Source organism: Artibeus jamaicensis, unplaced genomic scaffold, assembly GCF_021234435.1.
Source record: "Artibeus jamaicensis isolate MK-2021 breed Jamaican fruit bat unplaced genomic scaffold, CSHL_Jam_final scaffold_537, whole genome shotgun sequence".
Taxonomy (NCBI): Eukaryota; Metazoa; Chordata; class Mammalia; order Chiroptera; family Phyllostomidae; genus Artibeus; species Artibeus jamaicensis.
Window position 1 is genome coordinate 38706807 of NW_026522047.1, and position 11615 is coordinate 38718421.

The window sequence follows — 11615 nt, forward strand, 5'->3', positions numbered from 1 at the left end:
GACCTAGGAGCATGGGGTCCTTCAGAGCAAAGAGCAAAGCATCCTAGTAACTGGGAAGCGAATCTGTTGTCTGTCCCCACTGGACACAGACTGCATAGTCACAGGCTCCTCCCCCGCCCCTCCAGAGAGAGAGAGAGTGTGTGTGTGTGTAAGAGAGAGAGAGGGAGGATGAGAGGGTGAGTCCGTGCTTGCCAAGCCAGCGGCCACTCCTGTGGACTGGCTTGCCTTTTACCTGCACAAGCCTTCGTGACACCCTCCTCAGTAGCACCTGCGTGCAGCTCCTTGGGCGGGGAGCCCCAAGCAAACCGACCTGTCTGCAGAACTTGTCCAGCGCCCCCAGGACGCCAACTGGACTCTCAGAATCAGGTTTTCCTCATCTGCCAAGGTGTGTCCTTCCCTGGCCTCTTTTTGGCAATGAAATGAAGTCACCCAGCTCTGCTCTGCACCTGTCTCTCTGTTTTGGGGGAACTTTTGTCAGCGAACCAGGGTCTCCTAGCTAGGCTGGTTTTCAGCATTCTTTGAATGGCCTGTCTTCTTCTGGAGTCACAGGTAAGAAAGGTGCCCCCCAGACTTGTGTTGGGGACATTGTGGGTGTGGAGACACTGTGGGGGTGAGGTCAAAGGGTACTTAGGGCTGCTTTGTCAGAATGTGGGAAGTTGCCTGCTCCTAGAAAAATTTCAGGTTGTCCCTGCCAGGGCTGTCCCTTCAGGGCACAGTGGCATCAGCCCCTCCCACTGGTGAGGGCAGCTTAGTTTCAGGAGCTATCACTTCACTGTATTGAATCTGCTTTGACGTCATTATTGGTTCTCTTCCTTCTTTTGTCATTTGTGATCCTTTTGGTAAATACTCTGTCTCTTTCAATCACCACTGACAGACATCAGCAGTGTTCTCTGACTTGGAAGGTGGCAAGCTCTTCATCACTGGGGTTTTCGGAGGCTGGCGTTTGTCCGGGGATTCCTAGATCAGCTGGTGTGGCGATCCAGATGACCTTTAAGATTCACGCAACCTTGAGATGTTAAGCTTCTGCAATTCACCGATTTCTTGGGCAGAGCAGATATAAAAGCTACCAATATGCTCTCTCTTCCCTGAGCACCTATAGTGAAATTATTTGGAAGAAGAAACAATATCATTTCCTTTAATCAAGGGGCTTTCTTTGGGGTATTGACAGCTGTGGGAGAGCAGGGACTCCCACGCTGGAGGGCAGTGGGGGGGGGGGGCAAGAGGTGTCTGGGTGGGATCTGTGCAGGCTTTCCGGAGAAGTCAGTGCCCGTGGAAAGAATCAAAGGTGGCCTGGTGGATGAGAAGTTGAAAACCAGCTGCAGTGGGGAGGTGGACAAAGAAGCAACCCAGAAAACCTTGACTTCAGCGGGACCAGAATTCCAGAGGTGGGGGAGGGAGGCTGAGATGAGTTGGAGTGGGAGTGGGGCGTGGTCCGGGCACCCTTGCCCGTCAGCGGCAACACAAGCCTGGCAGGGATGCTGGGGCTGGGGCCCTGTACACATGCCGCATTTCTGTGTTGGTGTCTCTCACGTCCCAGTCACCCAGACCCACTTTACAAACAGGGACCTCGCCCCACATCCACCTGCCCCCAGGCCTGCCCGTCCTGCCACTTCCAGGGTCAAGGGGTCCAGGGCTCCTTCTCTTTTAGTGTCTTTCTGATCAGAGGTAGACGGTTACTCTGGTTACTCTGGTTACCTGGAACGATTCCTCCTTCGGCTTCCAGTGACAAACTAGTGAAATTATTACAGTGGACTAATTACAACGGATGCAAATTTGAGGCATGTTGCAGAAATACGTCTTCTAGAGTCAATTGAATCTTTTGCACATTCTTCCAGAGGGTCCCAGATTCCTCTCCTGGGATATTTTATATGATGCAATTTTAGCATGCCTGGATTTCTATTTTTTTCCCTTCTATTCTCACAAGTGGGGGAAAAATCTTTCTTTTACAGAGTGCACTTGGTTGAAAGGTGAAACAAATAATAACTTTCAGATCTGTGGCCATGACATTGGTTAGAAAGAAGGGGAGTGAATTTACACATAGAAGAACCTCCTAGAACCTTGGTTCTCAGTGAATCAGGGTGCTTTCACCTTTTGACTATCATAAATGGCGCCCAAATTCTTCTTCTGGACACCCTATTCAGTGTGTTTATTCTCATTTTACATACGCAACACTGAGACCAGAAAAATGGGCATTTTGGTATCACTGGTGCCCTCTTCTGTCCATCAGGTCAGGGCTCATCTTAGGGGAGAGTGGCTCATTGGCAAACCTGTGTGCAGTGTGAGGACAAAGGCACATCTGTGTCAAGGATGCACACCCCTAAGACCCTCTCCTGGCCTTGCACAGGTGTGGCACTGAGAGTGGCCTGTGTGGAATCCAGCCGGAGCTCTGCCACATCAGCAACACGAGGCCCTGCTGGGGAAGCAGTCGAAGTTCAACCCACAGCAAAGCCCTGGCCCGGCCACTTTACAATCCACAGCGGGGCCTGCCTGTAAAGCCATGGGCTTCACCGACCCTGAGTTCCCACCAATTTCAAAGCTTGGCCTGTGGTGGCTCCTTCTGATCCCAGCAGGTGAGTGAGTGACATGTCACACCTGTAAGCTCACGTGTGGTGGAGGAAACTCCTGCACCTGAGCTCGTGGCGACCGCCAGCGCTGCAGGGTACTCCAGGTAGCTCACTCCACGGCGAGATGGGGCAGTGCGCTCGCAGCTCTGACATAGGCAGCGGCATCACCTTGAACCTGCCCTAGCTCCAGTGTTCCTCATCTGCGAATGCGGATTGTGCGGTGAACCTCCGGGTGTAGTGTGAGGATCACATGACGTGAGAGTGTGCGACCGGCACCTGGAATACAGCAGGTGCTCGGTACACGGCAACTATTGCTACCAATGTGGTTTTTTTTTTAATATCAGACCAGTAGCACCCACTTGTCCAAGCCCCAGAGCCCTAGCAGATGACAATGTTTGCAGAACAGATATAAGCGGTTCCCTCAGACACGTTTGGGACACTTTTTAGGAAAAGTGTCCTAGGCTGAATTTTGTCTCTAGGTCTTACCTCTTCCCCAGTCCTCTGCCTTGGCAACCCCCCCCACACTTATTTCCTTGCCTGCTTAGTGAATGGTCCCCGGGCAACGGACATTTCCTGAGTTCCAGCCATGTGCTGGTTGCTTTGTTAAGTTCTCCTATATGCTATTCTGTTTCATGCTCAACAGCGTTGTGAGTTAGGTCCCGGATAGTGTCCCCACTTTACAGATGAGGAAACTGAGGCTCAGTGAGGTTGAATGGCTTTGTTGGGAGAGGGAGTTGAGCACCCACCACCCTGAGCTTCCAGAGACCCCACTCTTCCTTCCTGTCCCCCAGTGCTGGCGCAGCGAGCCCCCCACGCCCAAGCAGAGGATCGCCTGTTCAAACGCCTCTTTAGGGGCTACAACCGCTGGGCACGGCCAGTGCCCAACACCTTGGATGTGGTCATCGTGCGCTTCGGGCTGTCCATTGCCCAGCTCATCGACGTGGTAGGCCTGTCCCACCACCCTCTGAGCCTGTGGGATCAGCCCCCAGGTCACAGGCCCATTTCCCAGGGTCCTCCCTCGATCTCCAGCCCCAGCCCTTCTCCTTCCGGCCCCCCAGCCCACCTCAGTCAAGCTCCCTCCCTCCCTCCCAGCCCTGGAGGCCCTCCTGGGAGGACCCTGATTTAGCAGGGGGGGTTCTAGATGCTTTGCTTGTTCCACTGGACACAAGCCCAGAGGACCCAAGTGGCCTGTGTGACCCTAAAGAATCTGAGCAAAGGGTACAATGTCAGGAGGGGTGTTGGCTGGGCCGGGTTCGCTGTGTCATGTAAGAGGGTCCTCTGGTGAGTGAAGGGCTTGAGTCAGCCTGTCCCATGTCACCCTGTCTTCTGGGGCTGGTTCTATCACTCTGACGGCTCTTACCCTTTCTCCCACTGCCTGCTGGCCAGGATGAGAAGAACCAAATGATGACCACCAACGTCTGGCTAAAGCAGGTGAGCCCCGCACCCCAGGTAAGGCAGGAGTGGGAGCAATGCGTTTGCTCTCCTGGATCCCTACCCAGGCTGACGCATTTGTGTAAACGTTATGGGACTGTCCCTAGAGGGGACGGGGCATCATGCAGGGGACCTTCTCAACGATGGAACACTGCACCGTTTTAGTGCAAATGCGCAAAAGCAAAATGGCCCCTGGACCCAGGGCCGGCGGGGTGCGAGCCCCAGTGCTGCCCCAGTACTGGCTGTACTGCCTCGGTTTCCTCACCCCAACTCACTGGATTGTTGCGAAGATTAGAAAAAATAATCCAAAGGGCCCCGACACAGTTGACTTTACAAATGGTGATGGTTATTGTTTTCATGATTATTTGTCCCTGTGGGGCAAAGGGCAGGCTTTGAGAATGCCAACACCAGTCGTTCTCTGTTGGGGGTAGTTGCTCTTTTTAGGTCTGAAAGGGGCGGGGGAAACCACCCTGGAAATTGGACTGTACAACTTTGGAGTTTTTTGTTGCTGGGATACTCGTTTACTGAGCATCCATCCACCAGGGGCTGCTGCTAGCAGTACAGACGTGTCCTCGGCTTCAGGGACCTTACGAACGCGTTAAATCAATCACTGCGCACATCCGCATGTAATCACCCTTTATGATAATGCCATAGAGGAAGCTTCAGAGAGTGAATAATTCTAACCTGCTTTGGGGGAGAAAACAATTTCACGTGGGCCTGCTGGTGTAAGCCGTGGTGGCACTCCTAGGGGGTGCTCCGAAGCACAGTTTGAAAGCCACTGCTTCACTCCCCTTTCTCAGCTGTATATTCTGGAAGGTTTTTACCTCTCTGGTCCTCAGTTTCCTTACCTGTTAAATGGAGAAATATTTGCACCTGCATGGAATTCTCTGCCCGGCTCCCGCAATGAGGGTGCAAATAACTTTGTAAATTGTGATGCAGTAGAAACAAAAAAGTTAACCCTGGCTGGTGTGGCTCAGTAGATTTAGATAGAACTGGCCTGAGAACCAAAACGTCGCTGGTTCAACTCCCAATTAGGACATATGCCTGGGTTTCGGGCCAGGTCCCCAGTAGGGGGCGTGTGAGAGGCAACCAATTGATGTATACCTCTTGCACCTCAATATTTCTCTCTCTTCTCCCTCCCTTCCCCTCTGAAACTAAATTTAAAAACTCTTATAAAAAATATTACTATACACGAGTGAGGTGTCTGCCCGGATCCATCCAGCTGGGGAGTGGCAGAATGAGGACTAGAGTCAGGACTAGGGTGACAACGACTAAGCGTGCCCGGGGCTCTAAGTACTAGACCTGAGGCAAAGCCTCATGTCAGACCAGACCTCTGATTCCAACCCAGAGCCCTTTCCCTCCATGGGGCTGGATGAGTTCAGTGGTGGGCCTGAACCCGGCTGCTGGGGCATCCCCAGGCTGCCTGTTTGCCCAGTGACCCCCTCCCCAGGCAGCACCGGATGACCTGACTCTCCTTCCCACGCACAGGAGTGGAATGACCACAAGCTGCGCTGGAACCCCGCTGAGTTTGGCAACATCACATCCCTCCGCGTCCCTTCAGAGATGATCTGGATCCCTGACATTGTCCTCTACAACAAGTAGGAAGCCGCCGGGGTCCTGGGAAGGCCCCTGGGAGGCAACTGGGAGAGGTTTCTGGGATGGATTTTGGAAGTGCGCCCCCTTGTGTCTCACCCTCTTGCCCCCGCAAGTCCTGCTTTGCTGCTACTACCCACGCTACCCCGAGCTTTTGTACTGATTCCTTTATTTCTATCATTTTGTTCTCTTATGTGTACACTGAAATTTATTGAGCACCTACTATGTGTCGGTGCCTGGTGCCATGCTAATGGGACACAGATTTGCCAACACTATTACTTTAAAAAAGTGGCTGGTGCAGGCCATGGCAACAATGCCCGCGGGTTGGGGTTTTGCAGCGGGGCAGTGCAGCTAGAGCAGGGAGCAAGCTCACTTGGTGTGGATGTTTATAAAGATTATATTACTTGTAGTTGCCTTGTCTTCAAGACCAGAAAGGACCAGTCTTTTGAGCATAACGACCAGAAGCCAAAAAAGGCAGAGCAGTCTGAAGAGACCCTCAGCATGGGGGGTAGGGGCAGGTCGATGGAAGAAATGGAGATCTATAATTTTATGTACGGTGTTTGGTAGCAGGTAGTTCTTCATTCAGAAGTCAAGAACTTAACATTAAAAGATATTTGAGACTGTGTTCATCTAAAATATGTTCTAAAGTGGGGCCCTAAGGAATTCTTAGAGACGTGAATAGATGTGGGAAACGGCCCTGAAGGTGAACGATTCTGGGCAGCACCGCAGGCCACCGCCCCCCAGGGCTTCGGAATGTCAGAACACGGCAACATCTAAACGCTGTTGGAAGTCGTGCAGCCAAGAAACCCATTCATCCCAGCATTTCCCAATTCATCTGACCCAACTTTGGAAAAGCCATTAAAAAATCAATAAAACAAAGGGGAAAGATCCACTTCTGGAGTTTGGGTACTTCCAACCAGGTCCGAGGGGAATGACAATGGTTCCCTGTCATTGGAGCCTTTCTTCTCTCCTGTAAAGTATTATAGCTCACTGAATCACCAGAAGTGTGATTTAAGTGTATTTGCTGTAGGATCCTCCCATGTGTTTTCCTTTTAGAACTATAGGGCTCTGGACCACTGGAGCCCTTTCTGTATACACAGTCAGCAGGGGTTACTTGGAAGGTCCAGCTCAGCAGGTGCCTAGTGTTTGCTGCCGCCACCAGAATCACTGATACCTGGCCCCCTGTGTCTACTCCCCTGAGCCTGTACCCAGACTCCACCTAGTTTCTGCTTCCTGCACATGTGGCTGAAGTCAGAAGCAAAGTCCTTACTTAGCATCAGATAAGACCTGGCATTTTAGGGTTACCAGTAAGGCTTCAGCCAGTGTTACGTGAATACAACAGGTAATTCTTCTGATAGTTCGAACCAAATTCTTGCCTTTAGAGAAGGGTCTCCTCCACCCAAACACTCAGGAAGATCAAAGAAATCGAACTTTCCTTCCTCTAAACAGGGTGCATCTTGCCATCTAGTGGTGATTATGTGTGCTGACAAAAATGCCTTGTGAAAACTTCCACCCTGATCTATTATTCTCCTTCAAAGTTCCTATTTCCAACCTTTTCTTTAAAAGATTCCTGTTTTCCAGTCTCTAGCCTGGAACCACTCCATGGGAAATAAGTCTCTTCCTGGTATTCTTCTGGTTCTCGGGCCTTTAGAATTGACCTTGAGAACTGGAGAGGGAGGGACAGCTTGTTAAAGACTAAGGTGAGGAACACTTTGTGTCGCCTCCCAGGTCATATTCCCAGTGGGGAGTCAGGGGCTCAGTCTCCCGGGAAACCCGGCCTGAATGGTCACCCCTACTTCAGTGTCCCTAGAAGTCCTTAAGGAAGTTGCTGTAAACCCTTAGAAATGTAGCTCTGTGACGAGACCAGACCTGCCTCTCTATTCTAGACACACCTTGTGAATTTTGTCCTTCCTCCGTTCTGTTCCTCGTTCTGGAGGATGCCCTGTTGGTGCACTTCCCACCCCTTCTCTCCGCCAAACCCTACCATCAGTCAACGCGTCACTCAAATGGTCACTCTGGCCAGCAGGGCGTTCCCCTGCATCTCTGCTGAGGGGCGCGGTCAGCCCCCAGAGCGCTGCTGTCGAACTGCCTTCCTTGTGTGGCGGGAGTTCGGGGCTGCCTTTCGCTTCCTCCTGCTTCCTCAGGGGCAGGCTGAGTCCCACGCTGTGCCCCCGCAGGCCCCATGTCGGCTCTGGCAGGTGAATCTGGCTCAGAAACACACGGGAAATGGGTGCATTGAGGAATTATCATTCTTTACTAGCAAAGATGTTGGGTCTTCTCAATAACACACTAAAGGGGGTCCCAGGTGGAAAGACCTGAGCCCCAGGTAAGGGCCTGACTCACCATTTGCTGGGGCCAGAAAATATGCTCATAAATAACCACGCTAAACTATCAAATGATCACAGAAATATATGTGATCCATAGGGCATCACATATACATGACATATGTATGTCAGAATGTTAATAGTGGCTGTTTTTGACATTCTTCAAAATTCCTACTTTTGTAACTAAAAAGAGGAGCTTGAAAAGACAGCACCAGTAGCTGTTGATGTCAGTGTGCTGGGAGGTGCCCCCACTGGCATGGACCCCAACCACCCGGCCGGGTCTGGCTTTGTCACTGGGGTCCCTGCTGCTGGTCATCTGGAGCAGCCCGGTGTGTGCAAGGTGGGGGTGTGTGCGGGCCCTGCAACTCCTCCCCTCTCCCCAGTGCAGATGGGGAGTTCGTGGTGAACCACATGACCAAGGCCCACGTCTTCTCCACGGGCACCGTGCACTGGGCGCCCCCCGCCATCTACAAGAGCTCCTGCAGCATCGACGTCACCTTCTTCCCCTTCGACCAGCAGAACTGCAAGATGAAGTTCGGCTCCTGGACGTACGACAAGACAAAATTCGACCTGGAGCCGATGGAGCAGACGGTGGACCTGAAGGACTACTGGGAGAGTGGCGAGTGGGCCATTGTCAACGCCACAGGCACCTACAACAGCAAGAAGTATGACTGCTGTGCTGAGATCTACCCTGACATCACCTACTACTTTGTCATCCGGCGCCTGCCCCTCTTCTACACCATCAACCTCATCATCCCCTGCCTGCTCATCTCCTGCCTGACGGTGCTCGTCTTCTACCTGCCCTCCGACTGCGGGGAAAAGATCACCTTGTGCATTTCTGTGCTGCTCTCGCTCACTGTCTTCCTCCTGCTCATCACCGAGATCATCCCCTCCACCTCCCTGGTCATTCCACTCATCGGAGAATACCTGCTCTTCACCATGATCTTCGTCACTCTGTCCATCGTCATCACGGTCTTCGTCCTCAACGTCCACCACCGCTCCCCCAGCACCCACAATATGCCCCACTGGGTGCGAGTGGCCTTTCTCAGCTGTGTGCCACGGTGGCTTCTGATGAAACGACCTCTGCCACCCTTGGAGCTCCATGGCCCCCCAGATCTGAAGCTCAGCCCCTCCTATCACTGGCTGGAGACCAACGTGGATGCACGAGAGAGGGAGGAGGAAGAGGAGGAAGAGGAAGAGAGATGGGTGTCATCCTCCTCCACAGGTGTCCTCCACGGCCATGCTGATCTGCACCAAGGGGCCCAGCTGCAGAAGGGAGGGCTCCTGCTGTCACTGCGCATGCAGAAGGCACTGGACGGCGTGCACTATATCGCCGACCACCTGCGGTCTGAGGATGCCGACTCTTCGGTGAGTTGGGGCTGGGTTCCTCCGGTGGGTGACTCTATCAGCCTAGCAGGGAGCCGCCTTATCCCAGGGCGTTTGGTTGGGCCAACCCAGTCTCCTCCATGGGAGAACCCACCTCCCTCAGTCACGGCCCTTGGGAGTCTGCAGTAAATAGCAGTGGAGATCATCCAGCTGGCAACGCTTAAGACAGGAAGTGGCAGGTGGCAGACCCACAGTCAGGAATGCCCCAGCTGCCCTGGCCAGTGCGGCTCAGTTGGTTGGAGCATCATCCTATAAACCTGAGGGTCGTGGGTTTGATCCTCAGTCAGGACACCTGCCTAGGCTGCAGGTTCTGTCCCCAGTCAGGGTGCATACGAGAGGCAAGTGATGGATGTTGCTCTCTCACATTGATGTCTCTCCCTCTCTCTCTCCTTCCCTTTTCCTCTCTCTAAAATCAGTAAGTATGTCCTCAGGTGAGGGTTCTAGAAAGTTTAAAAATTAAAAGAGAGAGAGAATGCCCTAGCTAAGCCTAACTGGAAGACAGCAAGACAGAGCTTTTTTTCACACCATCCTTACCAGCATTTCTTCCCGTTACCCGCTGGCGGGGGAAGGGGCAGAGGGAGGTGGGGGGAGTGCCGTCCGGAGAGACCGGACGTCAGGCTGCCTCGGTGTCAGCCTTCATCCTCTTCCCTGATGGTCTCCCCTGCCACCTCCTTGTTTGCGAGTCCTCGGTATTTTGTGAACTTCACTGTTCACACTTAAATCCTCAGGAAGCTTGGTTGTACCAGATGGGCTCCCCTCCTTGGCCTCTGCCATGTCTGGCATTATTAGGTGAGCCAGCCACTGCCCAGCATCACAGAATCCTTCTTAACCACTTAGGAAATCATGAAGGGCAAGGAGGTTATTACCGGATGATCTTGATGAGTAGATGCAAAACATTCTCATTATCTAATCTGGGAGCAGCTAGGAGTTCTGACCCACTCCCCTGGGCTGTGAGCCCGGATTCCACAAAGTCCCCTGCAACTCCAGAGCCTCCCCAGGGCCACGCCTGCCCTCACCTACTCCCCTCTCCATCGCCTGGAGTGGGTGGGTGAATGGGGGGCTGGGAGGCAACATGAGGGCAGCAAAATCTTCACCATCTATAAGTACTGGGTAGTCTGTTTCAACCACTGTAGGCCCCTGGGTGTTCTAGAACCTTCTTGTGTCCCTCCAGCCTCTCTGACCTGGAACTTGAGGGCCTCAGGAAAGGCCCTGGGCTGTGTCAGGGGTAGAACAGGGTGGGAATCACTTAGGAAAGCATTGTTTGAATCTTGAGACAACCCATTACCCACCCACCCACCCCTGCTTCCTCTTCTCAAGGCCTTAGTGGAGCCCCTTTGCCCTGTGCCATGGTGGGACCCCCTCTGTTTCCCAAGGCCTGGCACCCGTCACTGTGAACCCTCTTCCACCTGCAGGTGAAGGAAGACTGGAAGTACGTGGCCATGGTGATCGACAGGATATTCCTCTGGCTGTTTATCATCGTCTGCTTCCTGGGGACCGTGGGACTCTTCCTGCCCCCGTTCCTGGCCGGAATGATCTGATTTCTCGTCCCTGGCTTTGGCCCAAAGGTGGCACTGCTGACCATCCTTGCTGCTGCCTCCAGAATCTACCTTTGGGGTCAATACCACGTGACCACAGGTGCCCGCCCTGGAGTCCCTACCCGGGACCGGTGCTTGAGGACTTCCTGACCCCACTCACTTGGCAGTGCTGAGCCTCTACTGGGTGCAGAGCCCAGCTGTGGGTGCTGAGGATCAAGAAAGGGAGGAACTTGCTCTGCAGAAGGTTGTGATGAGGTGGTGACAATGTGAAGCACATGAGATGCCCCTAAAGGAGCTGTACAGACACTGGGTGACAGGGGCATCAGGTGAGGAAGCAAAAAGCAGGGGTGAAGCCAGGCAAAGAACACAGCACAGGCCTCCAAGAAGGGGTGTGTGGAGGAGGGGGAGAGGATGCCACAAGGGACAGAAGGACTATGAGCCGCGTTTCGGATTCAGGAATGAGCCTGAAGTGTTAGAACGGCCAGGCTGAGGTGGGGCTCTGGTGCGGGGAGCACTGGCTGGCAGGTGGGGTGTCTTTGATTGAAGTGGAGAAAGAAATTCAGAGTCTGAGACCGCAAATCTAACGGCAGAGTGGGAAAGGCTCTCGGGGAGGGGAGGGAGGGGGAGGCAGGCTACCGGTGGGGCAGAACTACAGGGCAGACCCTCAGGCAGAGGGGGGAGGCTTAGCACCCCATCCCCCCTGCCACAGACTGGCTCAGCACCAGCCTACCCCTAGAGGCCTGGCAGCATCGAGCGTCCCTGCTACAGGCGTCCCCTCTGCC

At 53.4% G+C, this 11615-nt stretch overlaps 1 protein-coding gene across 1 annotated transcript; it reads left to right on the forward strand.

The window, feature by feature from the left end:
* Window positions 1-296: 296 nt before the first annotated feature.
* CHRNA2 (cholinergic receptor nicotinic alpha 2 subunit) lies at window positions 297-11378 on the forward strand. Its single transcript, XM_053658523.1, has 7 exons — window positions 297-549; window positions 2345-2570; window positions 3356-3507; window positions 3951-3995; window positions 5484-5593; window positions 8296-9280; window positions 10711-11378. The coding sequence occupies exons 2-7, from the start codon at window positions 2498-2500 to the stop codon at window positions 10834-10836; spliced, it is 1491 nt and encodes a 496-aa protein (XP_053514498.1). The 5' UTR covers window positions 297-549; window positions 2345-2497; the 3' UTR covers window positions 10837-11378.
* The last annotated feature ends 237 nt before the right edge of the window (window positions 11379-11615 follow it).

Excerpts from the sequence above, each read along its gene's own strand:
- CHRNA2 (XM_053658523.1), top strand. The coding sequence starts at position 2,498 with ATGGGCTTCACCGACCCTGAGTTCCCACCAATTTCAAAGCTTGGCCTG. Across the intron at positions 2,571-3,355 it reads GCTCCTTCTGATCCCAGCAG|TGCTGGCGCAGCGAGCCCCC; the intron begins GTGAGTGAGTGA and ends CCTGTCCCCCAG. Across the intron at positions 9,281-10,710 it reads CTGAGGATGCCGACTCTTCG|GTGAAGGAAGACTGGAAGTA; the intron begins GTGAGTTGGGGC and ends TTCCACCTGCAG.